This window comes from Sycon ciliatum, chromosome 4 (assembly GCF_964019385.1).
Source record: "Sycon ciliatum chromosome 4, ocSycCili1.1, whole genome shotgun sequence".
Classification (NCBI taxonomy): Eukaryota; Metazoa; Porifera; class Calcarea; order Leucosolenida; family Sycettidae; genus Sycon; species Sycon ciliatum.
In genome coordinates, this window is record NC_088646.1 from 36647946 (window position 1) to 36664898 (window position 16953).

The 16953-nt window shown below is 45.3% G+C and overlaps 1 protein-coding gene across 1 annotated transcript in view; it reads right to left on the minus strand.

The window, feature by feature from the left end:
- Window positions 1-595: 595 nt before the first annotated feature.
- LOC135813545 (uncharacterized) overlaps window positions 596-16953 on the minus strand; it is a 52188-nt gene continuing 35830 nt past the window's right edge. Inside the window, exons 11-17 of the mRNA XM_065326637.1 lie at window positions 16348-16515; window positions 10947-11114; window positions 4509-4961; window positions 3582-3914; window positions 2868-2927; window positions 2330-2374; window positions 596-687 (exon numbers count right to left, since the gene is read on the minus strand). Coding sequence (XP_065182709.1) covers window positions 596-687; window positions 2330-2374; window positions 2868-2927; window positions 3582-3914; window positions 4509-4961; window positions 10947-11114; window positions 16348-16515 — 1319 coding nt within the window. The remainder of the gene's footprint in view (window positions 688-2329; window positions 2375-2867; window positions 2928-3581; window positions 3915-4508; window positions 4962-10946; window positions 11115-16347; window positions 16516-16953) is intronic.

A 16953-nucleotide genomic window follows, 5' to 3' on the forward strand; every position in this document is an offset into this window, starting at 1 on the left:
GAAAAACGTTTTGGCCCGGACAAATGTCCCACGTTTCTTTCTCTCCCTTGGAAAGGTAACCTCTCATTATCCATGAGTCGCGTGGTACGGAAAATTGTGCAGCAAACTTACAACGCGGTACATTTTGTACCCGTTTTCACAACTGTACGTGCGTTCACGGTGAGGAAGGATGTCCTACCAACCCAACTTGCATCTAAATTGGTATACCAATTTGAGTGCCGACAATGCGGTAGTCGGTACGTTGGTAGGACTCTTCAACATCTGAACGCACGTATCAAGCAGCACGTCCCACTACATATGCTGACTGGCTCGGCACGGGCACTGCGACCCAAACGCGGCAGGCCACTGAAGAACCCTCGGCCACAGCCATCGTTAGCACAATTTCCGTCATCGGCAATAGTGCCTCCATTACCCGTATCGAGAGCCTTGGAGTCGGGTAATGGGCATAATGTCATCACAACACAATGCACCATAACAACACAAGATAACACACCACAACAACATTCAGCTCAAGACCAAAGTGGACGCTGTGATGAAGTAATGCCCTCATCGCCGTCTTTGCCGTTGCCTCCCCCAGAACCGCCACCTACATCTATCATCGGCAGTGCTGGGGCTGAGTCTGTGGTGTCGGTGGCACGTGCATATATGGATGAGGCAAGCACTGAACGTGAACAACGATAAAGAAGGCTGAAGGGAACGGAATTCAACAAAGAAAGTAACACAATCAACATTCAAAGACCTAGACGATCAACGGCTAATTATTCAATGAATTATTACAGTACTGGAGGTCAAGCACCGGCGAGGACACTGGGAACACAAGATTTAACAACAACAACAACAACAACAACAACAACAACAACAACAACAACAACAACAACAACAACAACAACAACAACAACAACAACAACAACAACAACAACAACAACAACAACAACAACAACAACAACAACAACAACAACAACAACAACAACAACAACAACAACAACAACAACAACAACAACAACAACAACAACAACAACAACAACAACAACAACAACAACAACAACAACAACAACAACAACAACAACAACAACAACAACAACAACAACAACCACAACAACAATGGTAACAATTTACCATCAAGATCAAAGGAGGAGTCAACGAACAGAGGTTAAACAACATGAAGCGAGCCTGGGACCGATCGGTGTTGATGAGGAGAATGACACGGAGGACGACACTGAGGACGAGTTGGGAGATGAGACGGAGGACGAGGTTGCGGTTGTTGGAGACGAGGATTCAGATGGTGATTGTGATCGTAAGAAGTCTGCCGTTTTTCTTCACTTGTTGTCTCACCCTAAGTGCCTGCAGGTGTATGATGATTTTAGTTTTTCTGTTCTTTGTCGTGCACGGTATGCTAGTCAGTTGAAAGTACTTGAGGCTGTTTGTATTCGTTTGCATAAGCCTGATCTTTGTAAGCAGAAGAAACATGTAGTTGCGTTAAAATTGTTTTCGTAGGTGCACAGCATGATTGTTTGTCTCACTACACAGTTTTAGCGTTATAATTAGTTTCTCACCCGCCGTTGCACTTAGCTCTCACTTCACTTCTATTGTCTCACCTTCCCTCATTCTATTTTGGCACTGTATTTTGTTCTCGTAACACATCATTGAATGTATATTTAATCATTGTTCAGCATGGTTACTCTTCAGTCACGACTTTCCACTGATGAATGTGACAAGAAAATTAATTCTGGTAAACTTTCATGACTTCGTTGTAGTGTGGCGATGACCGCAGAATTTGTTCTCTTTATTGCTATTATAAAATAAGTACACAGCGCTTATATATTTAGACTGGGTATCTGCATCCTGCACTTCGTGCTAGAAGTCTGCCAAGAGCAAATTTACGAAAGAAAATCAAATGTTGAAAATGAGGTAAACAAAATGGAGTGGAGTGTTTACCGCCGTGGCCGGGCCCGAAAACTTGGTGAAATGTAAAGTGAAGTAGTGAAGAGACTGTGGCCTGTGTGTGAGGCTGTGTGTTGAAATTGAATGAGTATGTCACAGGGGTATCGGAAGGTATTTTAGCGTGGTACGGTCAGTCATCTGAACTATACAATTTACTCGTGAGGGAAGTGTGGCTTAGCCGAGAATTTTGGAAATTCAGAGCCCAAATCAGTGCATTTTCTATTGATTCACTTGGTACTTGGTGCAAACAGTGGTACAGTCAATACCGTAGTGACCGTACCGTGTGCAATGCCCCAGTGTCATATTAGAGCTTGTGATAACTGAGTTCCCCTATAACGATAGTCAAGCACAGACACCTCCCTTCGCCTGTGCTTCAGAAGTGACATACCTTCTTCTGCTGTGGGCGCTTCACTATCGGAGCTTGGTGCCGCATCTGTGGCAAGAGAAAAGGACCAGTGAAACACAATGTGCTTGCAGCACCGCATGCAAACAAGAGCACGGTATATCGTCATCCATTTTATCTCCGCGCAGCCCGGGAATCGGCAATGGTAGATAGTTCCCCAGGCAGCTTGGGTTGCGACACAAAAGGGATTTCAGCAAGAGTGGAAGTGTGTTGCATATACATTTAGACTAGGTATGTGCAGTCTGCACTTCGCGCTCGAATTCTACACTGAGAAAAGGTACGTAAGACAAACTAGTGTGGAAAATGGAGCAAGACGTCTTTCTCGAGTGGATTCTGCTTTTCCTGCACCCCCTTTACCCCAATGCTGGGCCAGGTCATGCCCGAAAATTGGGTAGAATGCAAAATGACTCTCAGTGAAGAGCCTTTGTTTGGTGCTGCAGAAATCTTATCACAGTAGGGGTGAGCTACCCCTGCAACGAAGCACTGACACCTTTCTTTGCCTGTATTTTCACCAATCACATACCTTCTTCCACTTCAAGGGACGGTTGTGGCAAATCTCCACTATCGGCGCTCCGTGCCTTAGCTGCAGTGCGAGAACAGAAACCAGCGGAACACAAAGTGCTTGAATAAGGAGCATGGTGGTCGTCATTCATTTTATCTGCATGCAGCCCAGCAAGAATAGGCACTGGCAGATAGCTCCCCCGGCAATTTGGGTAGCTGCACAAGGGGTTTATTTCACCAGGAGTGCGGCAGGTTTTCTCAGCTTGAGGTGTTAGGAGAAGTGTGGTACGATCCACCAGGCCCTTCTTATTCAACTGAGGCCAGTGTTATAAGGTACATCATTCAGTTTCCCATCACAGGTCCCCCCGTCACAGGTCCCACCACCCATCACAGGTCGCCCCCCCCCCCCCGTCACAGGTCCCCATCACAGGACCCCATCTGAGCCATAAGCCATTCTTGTCATCAGGAAAAGTACTACAAGATTATGCTTTGGATCGTATGGATTGCACTGCTGAGGCTGGCGCAGCTTTCAGAACTGACCAAAGGCGGCGAAAAGATCAACCTCACATGCATGCATGCACCAGCATGCCCTTGTGAATTGCCAGTACTCCCTGCTGCCTCTCCACATTCCTGCCATTCTATATAATTATGTGTCATCACTGCCTTGCTGCTTTGTGCCCTCAAATAATGTGTGTGTGTGTGTTTTTGTAAAAAAAAGTTCATAAATAAATCTTACAGCTCACGCAAACCACTGGCTTGTTCAAGTTGCATTCGTATTTCACCGCGGTATTGGTGGATACCTTGAGGTAGTGACAGAACCTCTTTCCCGACTCAAGGGTTGTATCGTTGGTGAACAGTTCCACGCCGCTCACATCATTATCGCGCAGGATTTTGGATTCGGTCAGGAGTTTGGCTGCGCATGCTCTCTCGCCACCCGATGAGAGAATAGGTCGGCCACCGTGCAGTTTACAGGCCTCTAGAGCATGCTCGAAACCAAAGGCAATCGTGTGGTAGAGGTAGATGCCGGTCTGTCCATTGGCGACACAATTGGAGGTGACGGGGCTCTCTCCTGATGCATAAAGGTAAACATCGAAGCATTCTAAGATACCATGCACGGAAAACACCAGCCAAAGGATGGCCAGATCATCTTATTGATTTTTCTCAATTTTAGGTTCTTAGGTTCCCTGTGGTATTTACACTTGGAATGTTAAAGGATGGATCAAAAATGGGTGGATTAAAAATGTGTGAATTAAAAATGGGTGGTTTAAAAATGGGTGGATTAAAAACGGATGGATTAAGAACGGATGGATTAAAAACGGATGGATTAAAAATGGGTGGATTAAAAGGGTGGATTAAGGTTTGTCTGTGTCCTAAACAATGGTATTATCACAATGCTTAGTAGTATAATATTCAGCTCCCAGGTGCTTTCACCAATAGTATCCACACTTCAGCACATGCACTAATAATTGGGAGGTGAGCTTGTGTCCTGACACAAGCCCATGCACTTGGATGGGCGGAAATACGGTAACTAGTAATCAAATCTGTGAGCAAGTCGAAGAAGTTAAGTTGCTAGGAATGGAACAGCAAAAAGTCCAGGACTGTCTAGACCAGCTGAACGTGTGAAACAAGCATTCACGACCCTGACTCCTGACCTAGATCTTACCTTTCTTGCGGGCGCATACTATAGGGAAATGGGTTGGACCTTGCGCAAACCGTACTGGTCCTCCGTGCCGCCAGGTGAGGTCATCGATTTGGCAATGCACAGCAGACTTCCTATTGCCAGTCACTGTCGATTTTGCACAGCTCAACACGTTGTTTCTTTTAGAATACGGCTCAACGATATGGATAGGAAGAAAGTTATCAACCTTCAAGTTGTTGCCAACAGAGCGGAAGTGTGGTGCATCGACCAATCTTGTGGAGCCGATGTTAACATATCTCTTGCTCGGGTAGGAATATGTCTGTTTGGTGATTTGTTTGTGGCACGCCTGAGCCTGTTCATGGCTGATAAGGTGACCACCTATTGTTTGACAATGTTTCTCCGTACTTATCCAGTCCGAGATCGTTTGGTTGGTATAAATTTGTGTTTTTCCATCATCACAATCATTCCAAGTCGCCGCTGTAATGTCAAAAGAAGGGAAAAAGCACAACATTTTCTTTCATAGAAAAGAAAAAGGACCAAGGAGCTACCACTTACGCTATAATGCCCACTAACTCCACTTGGTCCTTTTTCTATAAATATATCCTTGGCTCTTCATCCGAGTCCAAAACTTTCTTTCATTTTTAAATTGCGGAGAAGACAGAAAGGGTACGAGTTATGAAGCAACTGCCCACCACTATAGCAAGACAATAAGCAATCAGAAAGTGCTATAACTGGTAGGCACCGGCGGATTATGCCGGCATAATTATTGGCATAATTTGGTGGTTGAAAATTTGGAGCATAATTTGGCATACTTTCGGAGGTAGAAGCATAGCTACATGATTGTAATACCGTTCTAGTACGTAGGCTACACACTTGTGTACAATGCACCTGATCAGTGCTGGAAGTCTGCATGGTAAAGGGTCCGAGGTCATGCAGATAGTGTTTTCAATGAAAAGCAGGGTAGAAATCATGGCCGAATGAATACATTATTGTATGCTCGAACTCGTCTTCTTCAAAGTTCTTTCTCACGTTGATACAGTACATGTAGCAGAAGATGCGAGTGAATCAGCCTCATCAGGAATCCTGGGGCGGACGAGATAGTGACGGGTAGTCCGCAAAACTCCGCGTACATGTACAGTCATGTACATTATGAATGTCACGAAGTCATGATCTCTGGATTTAAGCAGCCATGACTGTGCACTGCAGGCTATAGATGATTGCTCTAATAATTATTAAAAAACTTGAAGAGGTATTGTTGATGTTGGGTCATGATGGAAGGAGAGGTGAAGCTACAGGAGAGATGAGCTAGATTATTCGCAGGGTGAGGGTGACATCGGTTGGACGGGTATAGCGATCACGAAGACAGTTTAAACAGTCGACGAGGAGACAATAGTCGTAAAATGGCAATAAATAAGATAAATTGTGCACTCATAACAACAGCAAAAATGAAGAAAGTCAAGTTCCATAACGTTTTCTTGTGACTGTCATCAGTGGAACGCCGTCACATAAAAATGTAATAACTAAAACGCACACTTATATACATGTAGCTAATATGGTTTCATTCATTCACACAGTATCACATTCATCTGCCACTACCTTTCTCACATACACTATATTCACACATTGCAAAGGTGCAAACTTCGCTTTTTGTACTTGTTAGCTGCTGTATTTCTACCTGAAACCATATTAGCTACATGTATATAAGTGTGCGTTTTAGTTATTACATTTTTATGTGACGGCGTTCCACTGATGACAGTCACAAGAAAACGTTATGGAACTTGACTTTCTTCATTTTTGCTGTTGTTATGAGTGCACAATTTATCTTATTTATTGCCATTTTACGAAGACAGTTGAACATGATATTTTTCAAAGGTAACTCAAGCTAATTTGACAATGAAAACATATTTTGAAAAGAAGTCAACTCTTGAATACTGAGAAGAAGTAATGTTTTCTCTTTTCCATGTCGATCTCTAGCATGCAGGGACACCTTGGTATGGGGATACTCATGACTGTAACATTTTGTTGTACTTGTGGCCACTTGCAAGCACCAAGAAAGCACAATTTTCCGAACTTGGAGGCTCCATAGGTACAACAAAGTGAATAATATGTATCCCCGCGTGCCAAAGCATAATACGAGGATTTTGCGAGCACAATGCGAGAATCCATGAAAGCATAATTCCATGATTTCGCGAGCATAATCCGCTGGAGCCTAAAAACTGGGCACAAACTCGACCGGCTACTTTTAAACTTTCCATCATTTTCACAACAATCGTTGCAATGGGGATAGCGAAAGTTGGTCATGGCTGAGAAAACGAGAAGATCTCATTCTTTGGAAGTTGATTGTACAGAATACCGTAAAGTCGCGGATAAAAGCCGGGCTTATAAGCATGTAAGCCGCTTTCTGCATCAGGCTTTAATGCAAACCAGACTTGTATGCAAACCATGGTTATATGCACCACACTTGCGTAGAAGCCAGGCTTCTACGCGCGACACGCGTAGATCTACCAATACGGGTATGGCGGCAGTTTTACTATGCACCGTACATAGCACAATGCACACTTGACCTACCCGATCCGCGTTTGCATAGAAGCCAGGCTTCTACGCGCGACAGGCTTATATGCATTTGACCCGTTTGATTTTCAGGCTTCTATCCGCGATGTGCTTGTATGCAAACCCGGCTTTTATCCTCGACTTTACTGTAGTTGATTGTACAGTGATAATTATATCAGCACAGTGACCTTCAACTGTCACCAAATTTTTTTGTCTTATCTTGTAGTTCTTTGGCTCCTGATCACGATGGTGTTATTCGTTTTTCTCTGCGATGACTGGAAGTGGGTGAAAACTTGAAAAGAAGGTGCCCAACATTGTCCCGAAGTGCCGAGTGACGTCACGCCGGATCTGACTTCCACGCGTACATTCGTCGTCAGGCACAATCTGCTGGTACTTTTGCTCACCTCACAAAGATTCACCTAGGGTTCCCTGTAACAAGGCCATGCCTGTTGGGACTCCCCTAGTCAAATAATAAATACTACTACTACTACTACTACTACTACTACTACTACTACTACTACTACTACTACTACTACTACTACTACTACTACTACTACTACTACTACTAAGTCCAGCCCGTGTGTGGTTCGATCGAGCTAGCTACATTCGCCGTACCGTAGCAGGGCTCTGCTTTCTGTACAAGCTGCACTTTGTGGAGGGTCCGGAAATGGTGAAAGCCATTCTGCCACCATCAGCAGCCGCACCGCAACACCGCATGCCTACTCGTGAGACAACCAGATCTGTAACACATCATCCATCGCAACTCACCAGTATCCTTCCTCCTCAGGCACGAAACAACACGCTCCGCTCATTTCCCCACTCCCTCATCGCAACGTGGAATCAGCTCCCACCTACCCTTCTGCAGTCTCCCCCTTCTCGCAGAGGCATGCACACGTTCAAGAAAAACGTCAACGACCACTTGCGGCGCAGCAAGTGGGAGTGGGCCACAGACAGGCTATGATCTTTGCCAACATACCAGCCTAATTATACTGACCGCACTCCAGCTCCCTTCTACCCCTCTTTGAACCCCTTCGCTCAGCCTTAAAATCCGATTATCAGTTCACTCAAGAGTCCATAACCCCCCCCCCCCCAGAGTGTGCAACTCCAGGTTGGGGTCTGGCGCAACGAAATCCAAACATTGCGTCATCCGGTCCCCGGGCAAGCATGGGCGGATGGGGCCATGTGCATATCTGGTACATCCGGCGGGGGTTCCAAGTAACTTACTTGAAGGTTGCTTTGAAGCAAGCCACGGAAGTGTCACGTAAAACGTTTGCTCAACGGGCTATGCAGTGTCAGCAGAACGGCTTTGATTTCACAGTCACAGAATTTTTTATTTGAAGAGAGTTTCTCTGCTCGTTGTCTGAAAAGCTTGTATTGGGAGAGTTCGTGACTCCGGGATAGCAAGAATAGGCATGGATATAGATTTACAAGATTTGATGGAAATAGCTCTTGGCACACGGCATGAAGACCCGATCGATTTCGAAGTAGATGTGCTTCAACCTGCTCCTCAGTCCCATTTTGGTACAATTTCCAACACTCGACAATCGAGAGAAGAAAATGAGGAGCCCAGATCGAGCAAAAACTGACGAATATCGTCCACAGAGACACTGCACTCCGGCGACAATGGGGAGCGCTTTGCTTTAGGTTCAACAGTGGCCATTGTTCTTCTCTTATCGGAGAGACACTCAAAAGATAAAACTGTTCGACAACTCTAAACTAATTCTTTGTGTACTTGAGCCTTTCCAGGCGTGTTACGTACAATAGAGAGGTTAAGATGCACGTTATTTCTGACGTGACGCGAAAGTTCAGCTCGCGTTATTTGCTCGCACGTCGAAAAATCAACGCGAGTGACCTGCTGCTCGCGTCGAAATTTGGAGTTTTACGCCAAATTTGACGTCAAATTGCGCGTCACGTCGGAAATAACGTGCATCTCAACCTCTCTAATACCTGGCCGTGGATTCGTAAAGAAAGACCCCAAATTGGGCAAACGGGCGAAGTAGGTCCGGGCCAAACTTCCCATTTCGTCATAGCTACTCACTACATGACGTATGAAGTTTGGATTTCGTTGCGGCACTGATTTGTGCTGAGAAGGATCACGAGTTGCACACTCTGGGGGGTTATGGACTCTTGGTTCACTCCATCTTCCTACGGTGCACTGCTTTTACTATTGTTTTGTCCTATCCCAATCTCAAATTCTCCCCATTATCGTTTGCAAAGCCGGTGCTCCCCTCTTGGATGCACATGTTTCTTTTCTCCTATGTATCGGCGCACAGGAGTAACGATGATTCCGAGACCTTTGGTCGGAGGAGTTACTTTTGCCCCGCCCCCACTTCCATCCAATATGCCACCGCCCCCGCTGTGCAGCATCTGATGGTACTGTGGTATTCAGTAAAAAAATAAAATAAAAATAAAAATAAAGCTGTTCCGATGTACGGTACACGTGTGCCTTCTGAACTGCAACATAGATGGGTACGCCGTACTGGCATGAAGGAGAATGCCAAACAGGCAGAGACCCACGTGCAGCTTAACCATTTTGTTAACAGCCAAATTAAAATATGAAGCAGCTGAGCTTTCACCTTTTTGACTTCTCCCGCGAGCATCTTAGTTTTATTTTGTGAGAACGGACGTACCGGTACGTCATTGTTTTGAACTTTTCGTATCAGGAACAACCGTGACGATGATGAGAGCGTGTGCAGAAAACAGTACTCCTCCAGCCGGCGATAACACCAACAACCCGAACCCCAAAGGAACGCGATGTAGCTACGGAAAGGCGATTCATCTGACGATGTTGCTGAAGTCGCAGATGGCTTAGGCAATTCACATACGACATGGCGCTTTACAGTATTTGGAGGGTACGAATTTCCCCGTGTGTCCATGAATTTACCATTTCGATCGCTGCTACCAACCCATGCTACGATGGGTTGGTTGAGTACCCCACCACCACATCCCGCGGAGTAGGCTCTGCTGTTAAGAATGCCAGCATATGCTGATTGGCACAGCGCCACGCCAACTTGGTGGCTGTAGTCCTGTAGACCTGTAGACCTGGTAGTCGGGAGTTCTTCAGAGGATTACACCAAGACAGTATTCGTATTTGACGAAATTTACATGAAAAAGAGTAATTATTTAGTCAGTGACAGGAAAAAAAACTCCTCATCATATTATTAGGCCCACAGGTAAATAGTTCATATTCATTAGTTCATGCATTATTCATTGGGCCTGGGTAGCTACTTGCGCGCCCATGTTTGCCATAGCTACCCAGGCCCTGTATATTGCGTTGACTCTCTTTTCAACTCTCTCTCGACTCTCACTCGAATGATTGAAGATCTGCCACTAAACTCGATTCGCTCCGTCGGCTGTTGTTTGAATTCAACAATATAATGGGCCAGGAGGCGAGGGGGTAGGCTGACAATCCTCGGTTCAAACAATAGATTTAACGTGTTTTTTTACTATCAACTTCAAGCAACCACATCGTCCACATGCATACACAAAGTTAACTGTTCCCCTACGGCAAGCACAGTCACACATCCACACTGTAACATACTAGCACACCATGACGCCTCTGGAAGTGAAATCAGTTGTTAAAACCAATACTCTCTGCTAGCTCGCAATTCTAATCGAATATTTTTTTAATTATTGAACTTGAAGTAGTGATTTTTGAAACAAATCAAAGCACTAAAGCAAAGTGCAGCAACCCTGGAAACAGCAATGGTGGAAGGTATACCTTTTTCAGATGGCCAAAGACCGGCATCACTCACATCTTTAGTGGATTCTAAATGTACAAGGGAGAAAGCATGCATGCACTCACAGTGGATGTACGCATTCCTGGCATAGCAAGAGTGACAAATACCGGTCACGGTAAACACATTTCGACTGTCACACGGAGGCTGGAAATCAACTCACGAACCAACTTACATTCACAATGGGGCACTGGGCTTAACGAGCCATCTGCCTGACAGATAGCTCGATTCCCGCTTGGCGGTACTGTAAAAGTATTGCATGTGTATACCACTGCCTCACCATACATGACGTAATGTCTGCTGGTGGTGCCGTTAGCAATTGCCGGCACAGTGCAATTGATTACTAGACAAGCAAACACATCGACACGCAAGCATTATAAAAACAGTTGTGCTAATAACACACGCGCACACACACACACACACACACACACACACACACTACCACTACTACTATTAACAGCATGACTGTCCACATAGGCAAGTGTCCCCCTATGAAAAGGGAACCAGAAAACGGAAGTTGGATTCCAACAAGGACTGCGAATGTCTGGATAGGTCTTGCTGCCAGCTGAAACGGCATTTAGTTGTTAACGCTGTGGGCAGCTGACGGGCATGCGCCCACTGCATGCGACACGAATCGAAACTGCTTCTTCCACTTTCGATGTGGTGTGAACCTTGTTTTTCGCGATGCTTGAACGTTGCCATTCATAAAGCCGGAAAATGTGGAAAATGTCAAAAAGAAGATCAAACGTAGGGAAGTGCTTTGCCATGGAAATTGGTAGAGAGACTTACGTAGGAAGTTGCCCTTGCTCCCGACTCTTACGACATGCGGATTATTATACATATTTATTAAGAGGAAAACGTCCCCAATTTCTCTTTCTATCTCCCTTCCTCTCTATCTCTGTATCTTTCCATCCTCTTGCTATCTTTCTCTATTTTCTCTATTTGGCCCAGTATCAGCAAAAATGGACCTTAGGCGAGACCAAAATAAAATCGAGATTCCCGGGCAGGACCCATGTGAAATTGGTGCGGGCGGGCGGATTTTATTTTTTATTTCGGTTCCCATGTATATACATGACTATGTGTGCATGCCATGTTGAACTTTTTTGCAGCATTTTCCGGTAATTTGTATTCAATTTTTTTACAGACAACAGGTACGCGGTTTACAAGTTCAATTTTTCTATATTTCGGCCAACGATGGCCCTGATCTGTACATCAGGGAGTCGTACATGCTCGGGTTTGTGTGACTCCATGTCACAGATATACTCACATGATCAGTACTGTACATGTGTGAACTGTTCCCCAAAAAAATTGGCTTTGGCTCAATTTTGGTGCGGGAGGGCCCAGGAATCTCTATTTTTTTGGTCTCGCCTTAGGGTGATTTTTTACAAAATGACTTTTCTGCTTTTGTCATCTATCAATATTGCTTTCTAGTGTTCACATGGTATCGTATCAGACGGAACAAAGCAATAAATATTGATGACACAGAAGCTTCTCAAACAAGTATAGGTACATATCAGAAAATACAACAATTTATCACAGCGTTTTCCACATCGCAATACTAGTACTATGTGTTACAAAAGGCAGTGTAATACATCAGCCATCCAGTTTTTGTTGTAAAACAACTCTCGCACAACTTCTGGCATAGAGCATGGATGGCCTTGATCCCCATCACTGCAGACGGCAATGGAAACTGCTTTAAAGGGGAAGTATACCCTAAAATCAAATTTTCACCGGTTGTAGTCTTCTGGGTGCTGAGTCGAATGGTCTTGGTCCGAGGAAGCTGCGACGCTCCCTTCCTACTTGAATCCCAATCGAACTCGCGCACTTCCACCGAAACTGGGTGACTGCGCCCTACTAGATGGGGATTTGTATGCAAAATGTCACTAAAAGCGCCATTTCGTTCTTATAAAAGCACGGATGACCGCGATTGGCCCATATGTTGTAGTCTTTTGGACGCTGAGTCGACTGGTTTTGGTCCGAAAAGGCTGCGATGCAGCGTTCCTCCTTTATTCCCAATCGAACATGGTTGAACAAGCGGTCACGTGCTCCTGCGTACACCAGTCACCTGGCCACCGTGCCTGCAGGGTACAACTTACTACCCTGTTTGACCTTTTTTGGGTGCAGTCCTGTCACTCGAGTTGAACTCGAGCTGAACCTTGGTGTGAAAGTTGTCGCCTGCTGGCGCGGTGACCAGGTGATTTGGGCACCCAGGAGCACGTGACCGCTTGTTCAACCATGTTCGATTGGGAATAAAGGAGGAACGCTGCATCGCAGCCTTTTCGGACCAAAACCAGTCGACTCAGCGTCCAAAAGACTACAACATATGGGCCAATTGCGGTCATCCGTGCTTTTATAAGAACGAAATGGCGCTTTTAGTGACATTTTGCATACAAATCCCCATCTAGTAGGGCGCAGTCACCCAGTTTCGGTGGAAGTGCGCGAGTTCGATTGGGATTCAAGTAGGAAGGGAGCGTCGCAGCTTCCTCGGACCAAGACCATTCGACTCAGCACCCAGAAGACTACAACTGGTGAAAATTTGATTTTAGGGTATACTTCCCCTTTAAGGTGGCAGACTACCCAAAAATTCGCTTAAAAATCGAATTTGTAAATTCATATTGAGTGCTACGTCAGTTGAAAGAGCATGAATAGCTGCAAATTCTCTGAAAATTGGGTCCCGATCTGACCGGCCGTTCAAGAGTTATGGCCGAAAATGTGCCCTTGCAAGGAAAGATTTTTTTGTTGCACGCTGTCATTTGTTGGCAGCACTGTATTTGAATGTGAGCAGACCGTGCGCAACTTGTCGTATCATGGAAACACGTGAAAGTGTGCAGAAATTTGCTCCAAGTCCAAAAAATCAGGTTTTTGAGCCACATATTGGGCTGCACGGCGGCGGGCTTCGCCCGCCGCTGTGCAGCAGGACTTTTGCCAGCACCCTCGTGACGTTGCAGATATGTGGCTTGATTATTGTAGTTGACGTTGATTTAGTGACTTTGGCAAGTTTGAGTCGTGTCAAGAAGTCAGGTAGGATTCAGTACTACAGTCCGTTTCAAAAAGATTTGCAATCCTGGCGATCGCCCGCGGAGTTTGGCGTCTTACCGTATGAGCACTCGAGCGCTGCCTGGAAAAACTCACTGTGAAATCGAAGAAATATTCCGCGCGAAAGCAGGAAAAATGACAACTCACTCACGTTGATACAGTACGTCTGTCGTCTGGTTTACAACAAACGAGTTCTTCCTCGTATCGATAATGGAGTCAGAGAGGACATGTCGAAACGAAAGTGTTGTAAATGTTGACGAGCGGCATGGGTTCCAATTCGTTTTGTGACCAAAATAGTTTCTTTGAGCTGCGATGCAATTTTAATACTCACCGTGTGACGAAAACGACATCGACACGGACTCATTCCCAAGGCCATGACTTGCAAAGCTATCCGTGTGACTTCGACGACATTTTGAGAAAAGCAGACGCTTGTGAACGCTGATAGAAGACGGCGTTGACTGCTAAATTCAAATAAATTGGCGATCTTGAAATACTAGAATAAATCTCAAAAAGCTACAGCGCGATGACTTCCATATTCACTCACACCATTGCAGTGTTGTGGGTGTGTTCACATGGCGTGAGCCAGTCAAGTGTCAGTCAGTTCGGCAGGAAGCGCGAGGTCCAACAACAACAAGTCGTTTGGTGCAGCCATCTTCTTTGTCTTGTACCAGCTTGATCACCAAAACAATGAAGAAAAAAGTTTGACTTGAGGATAGGTTGGGATTTGAACTCACAACTTCATGGTCAGCAGACAGCATTCATAACCACAAGGCCAAAAAGGAAAGGATAAATCGTGGGTTTTGATAAAAAATCGATACTGGCTTCCAGGGCAAATTGTAAACCATGGGAAAAGGCCGGAAACCTGGCCGAAATTCTAACTCCTTAACGGCTGCTCCAATTGTTCCGAAACCTTCACAGAACAATTTGCCGTGTCCTAACAAGCCATTCTATGTACTTTGTTGTCCAAATTTCCCTTATCTTCATACTTTTTAAGACCCAAACCTGATTGTAAATCTTTTTGAAACAGACTATAGGCAGTAGTGAAACGTGAGTGGTAGTCTTTGCCGGTTTCTGAGGGTATCCTGGATTTGGTGTGCAGCGCTGTGGAAATGGCTTGCTGTGGAGGTCCCAGCACTGGATGTTGTATCAAAGGTACGACCTCGTAGCACGTGCTAAACCTAAAGAAATTCAAAAATTGACTTGGGTCTGTGGGAGTGTGTGAGAGAACGCCCACTCGTTCCGTTGTGACAGATTCCAGGGCCTCGTTGAGGGGCCCTACCCCATCACCTATGGCTGCTTCTGGACTTGTTCTAGGTTTGAGTCCCGCGCACGAACAGAATGAGCACGAAAATGTGAAAAAATTGTAAATGCATTTGTTTGGCTCCTGGGTGGCTCGCACACCGTGGCACTATGCCGGAAATTTGAGTTTTTCCGGCCTGGAAAGCCTGTCAGTGAGGCGCAAGAGCTTGTAAATCATGTCCTGAGGGCCAGCATAGTGGCAGGAGTGTGTGGTCAAAATTTCACTCAAATCCATTGAGAAACACCAAAGTTACGGTCAATTGAATGCCATATGAAATTTATGGGTAGGCTGCCCCCTTAACACCATCCCAAGTCTGCTGATAATCCGCAGAAGTCAAGAACAGGAGGGAGGGTGGCTATAACTACACCTTGAGTCCCAGTCTGTGCATCCCATAGGGAATATGACACAGGCACAACATTCTAACACCACACCGTGACTTCATCTCATGCACGATTTAGAGGTAGTCCATCATTGTTCTTCCTGCACCTCATTGAAATTTGAGCTCTGTGGGAAACTTCCAGCATGCGCATCAGTGCGCCTTGATTGCAGCACTGAGGGCAAAGAGTTCATAGCTCATTAATCACAAGTACTGTTCATCTCTTGCCCCGTCCTGGGGTTTTCATGTTCGGCCTCACGGAGTCCCGGGCGCAACATCATGTCACTAGCGGCAGCGCTCTTTCGTCCATACTTGAGTTGATCCAGGACATTTCAGTGCAACTGCCTCTGTTGCCGTCGCCTCACTAGTTTCTCCTCGTTGAGTATTTCCCCCCAGCGGAGTTGTACTAAAATCAGAAGGGCCCTACGAGGATTTCCAGATGTCAGAAAGTACTTTCACCAGCAGAGATCTCCTTTGGCGAAGCGCTTAAACCAAGTTGAATTTTTTTCGTCGCTAAATAAGAATTGGGCGTCGACAAAAAAACATCTCGTGAGGACTGTCGGTGTTCTCTACCAGACGCGATGATTCCTACCTAGGAAGTCCAATGACTTCTGGCAGAGATGGACGGCAGTTGGCCATAGTGAGCGAACGCTCCTACTACACTAGTACAAGTAGGACGATCAAATGCTTTCATTGTCGCAATCAACCAATTTTTCTTTAGATGTGCACAGCAAAGCAAGAGTTTTTTTGCGGTGGCAGAAAATGACTTTTTCTGCAAAAATATTTTCACCCGAAGGTCGATTCTTGCTGATACCGGGCCATTTTTTCCCTCTCCACTGCAATTCAACACACAAACTAACTTACATTCACATTTGGGCATTGAGCTTAAAGTGCCGTCTGCTTTACAGATCGCTGGAGTCTTGCTTGGGGGTGCTGTGCCCTTACTGCATGTGTAGACCAATGCTTCACCATACCTGATGTATATGTTGTTCGTAGTGGCATTAGCAATTTCCGGCACAGTGCAATTGATTACTAGACAAGTGAACACATCGACACACAAGCATTATAAAAACAGTTGGGCAAATAACACACACACACACACACACACACATATATACACACACTCACCCCCCCCCCCCACCTTAACACCCACTACTACTATTTAGGGGTGAATCGAACATCGAATTTTGAATACCAACGAACTCTCACACTAACGAACGAACTCGAACGAACATTCTCCATTATGTATTTCATGGATGTATTTTTTTTAAGACCACACAGACTGTCAGTACAGGCGTTCTTTGTACTTGACTGGCCACAGTTCAGTATTGACGGTGTGATGCTAAACAAACACTGTGATCATGCATGTACATCTACATGTAAGCTAGCTCTATAGAGCCAGAGACCAGAATCACTGAGAAAGTGAGAATGCTCATTGACCGCATGATACACTGCGAGAACAGAAATATT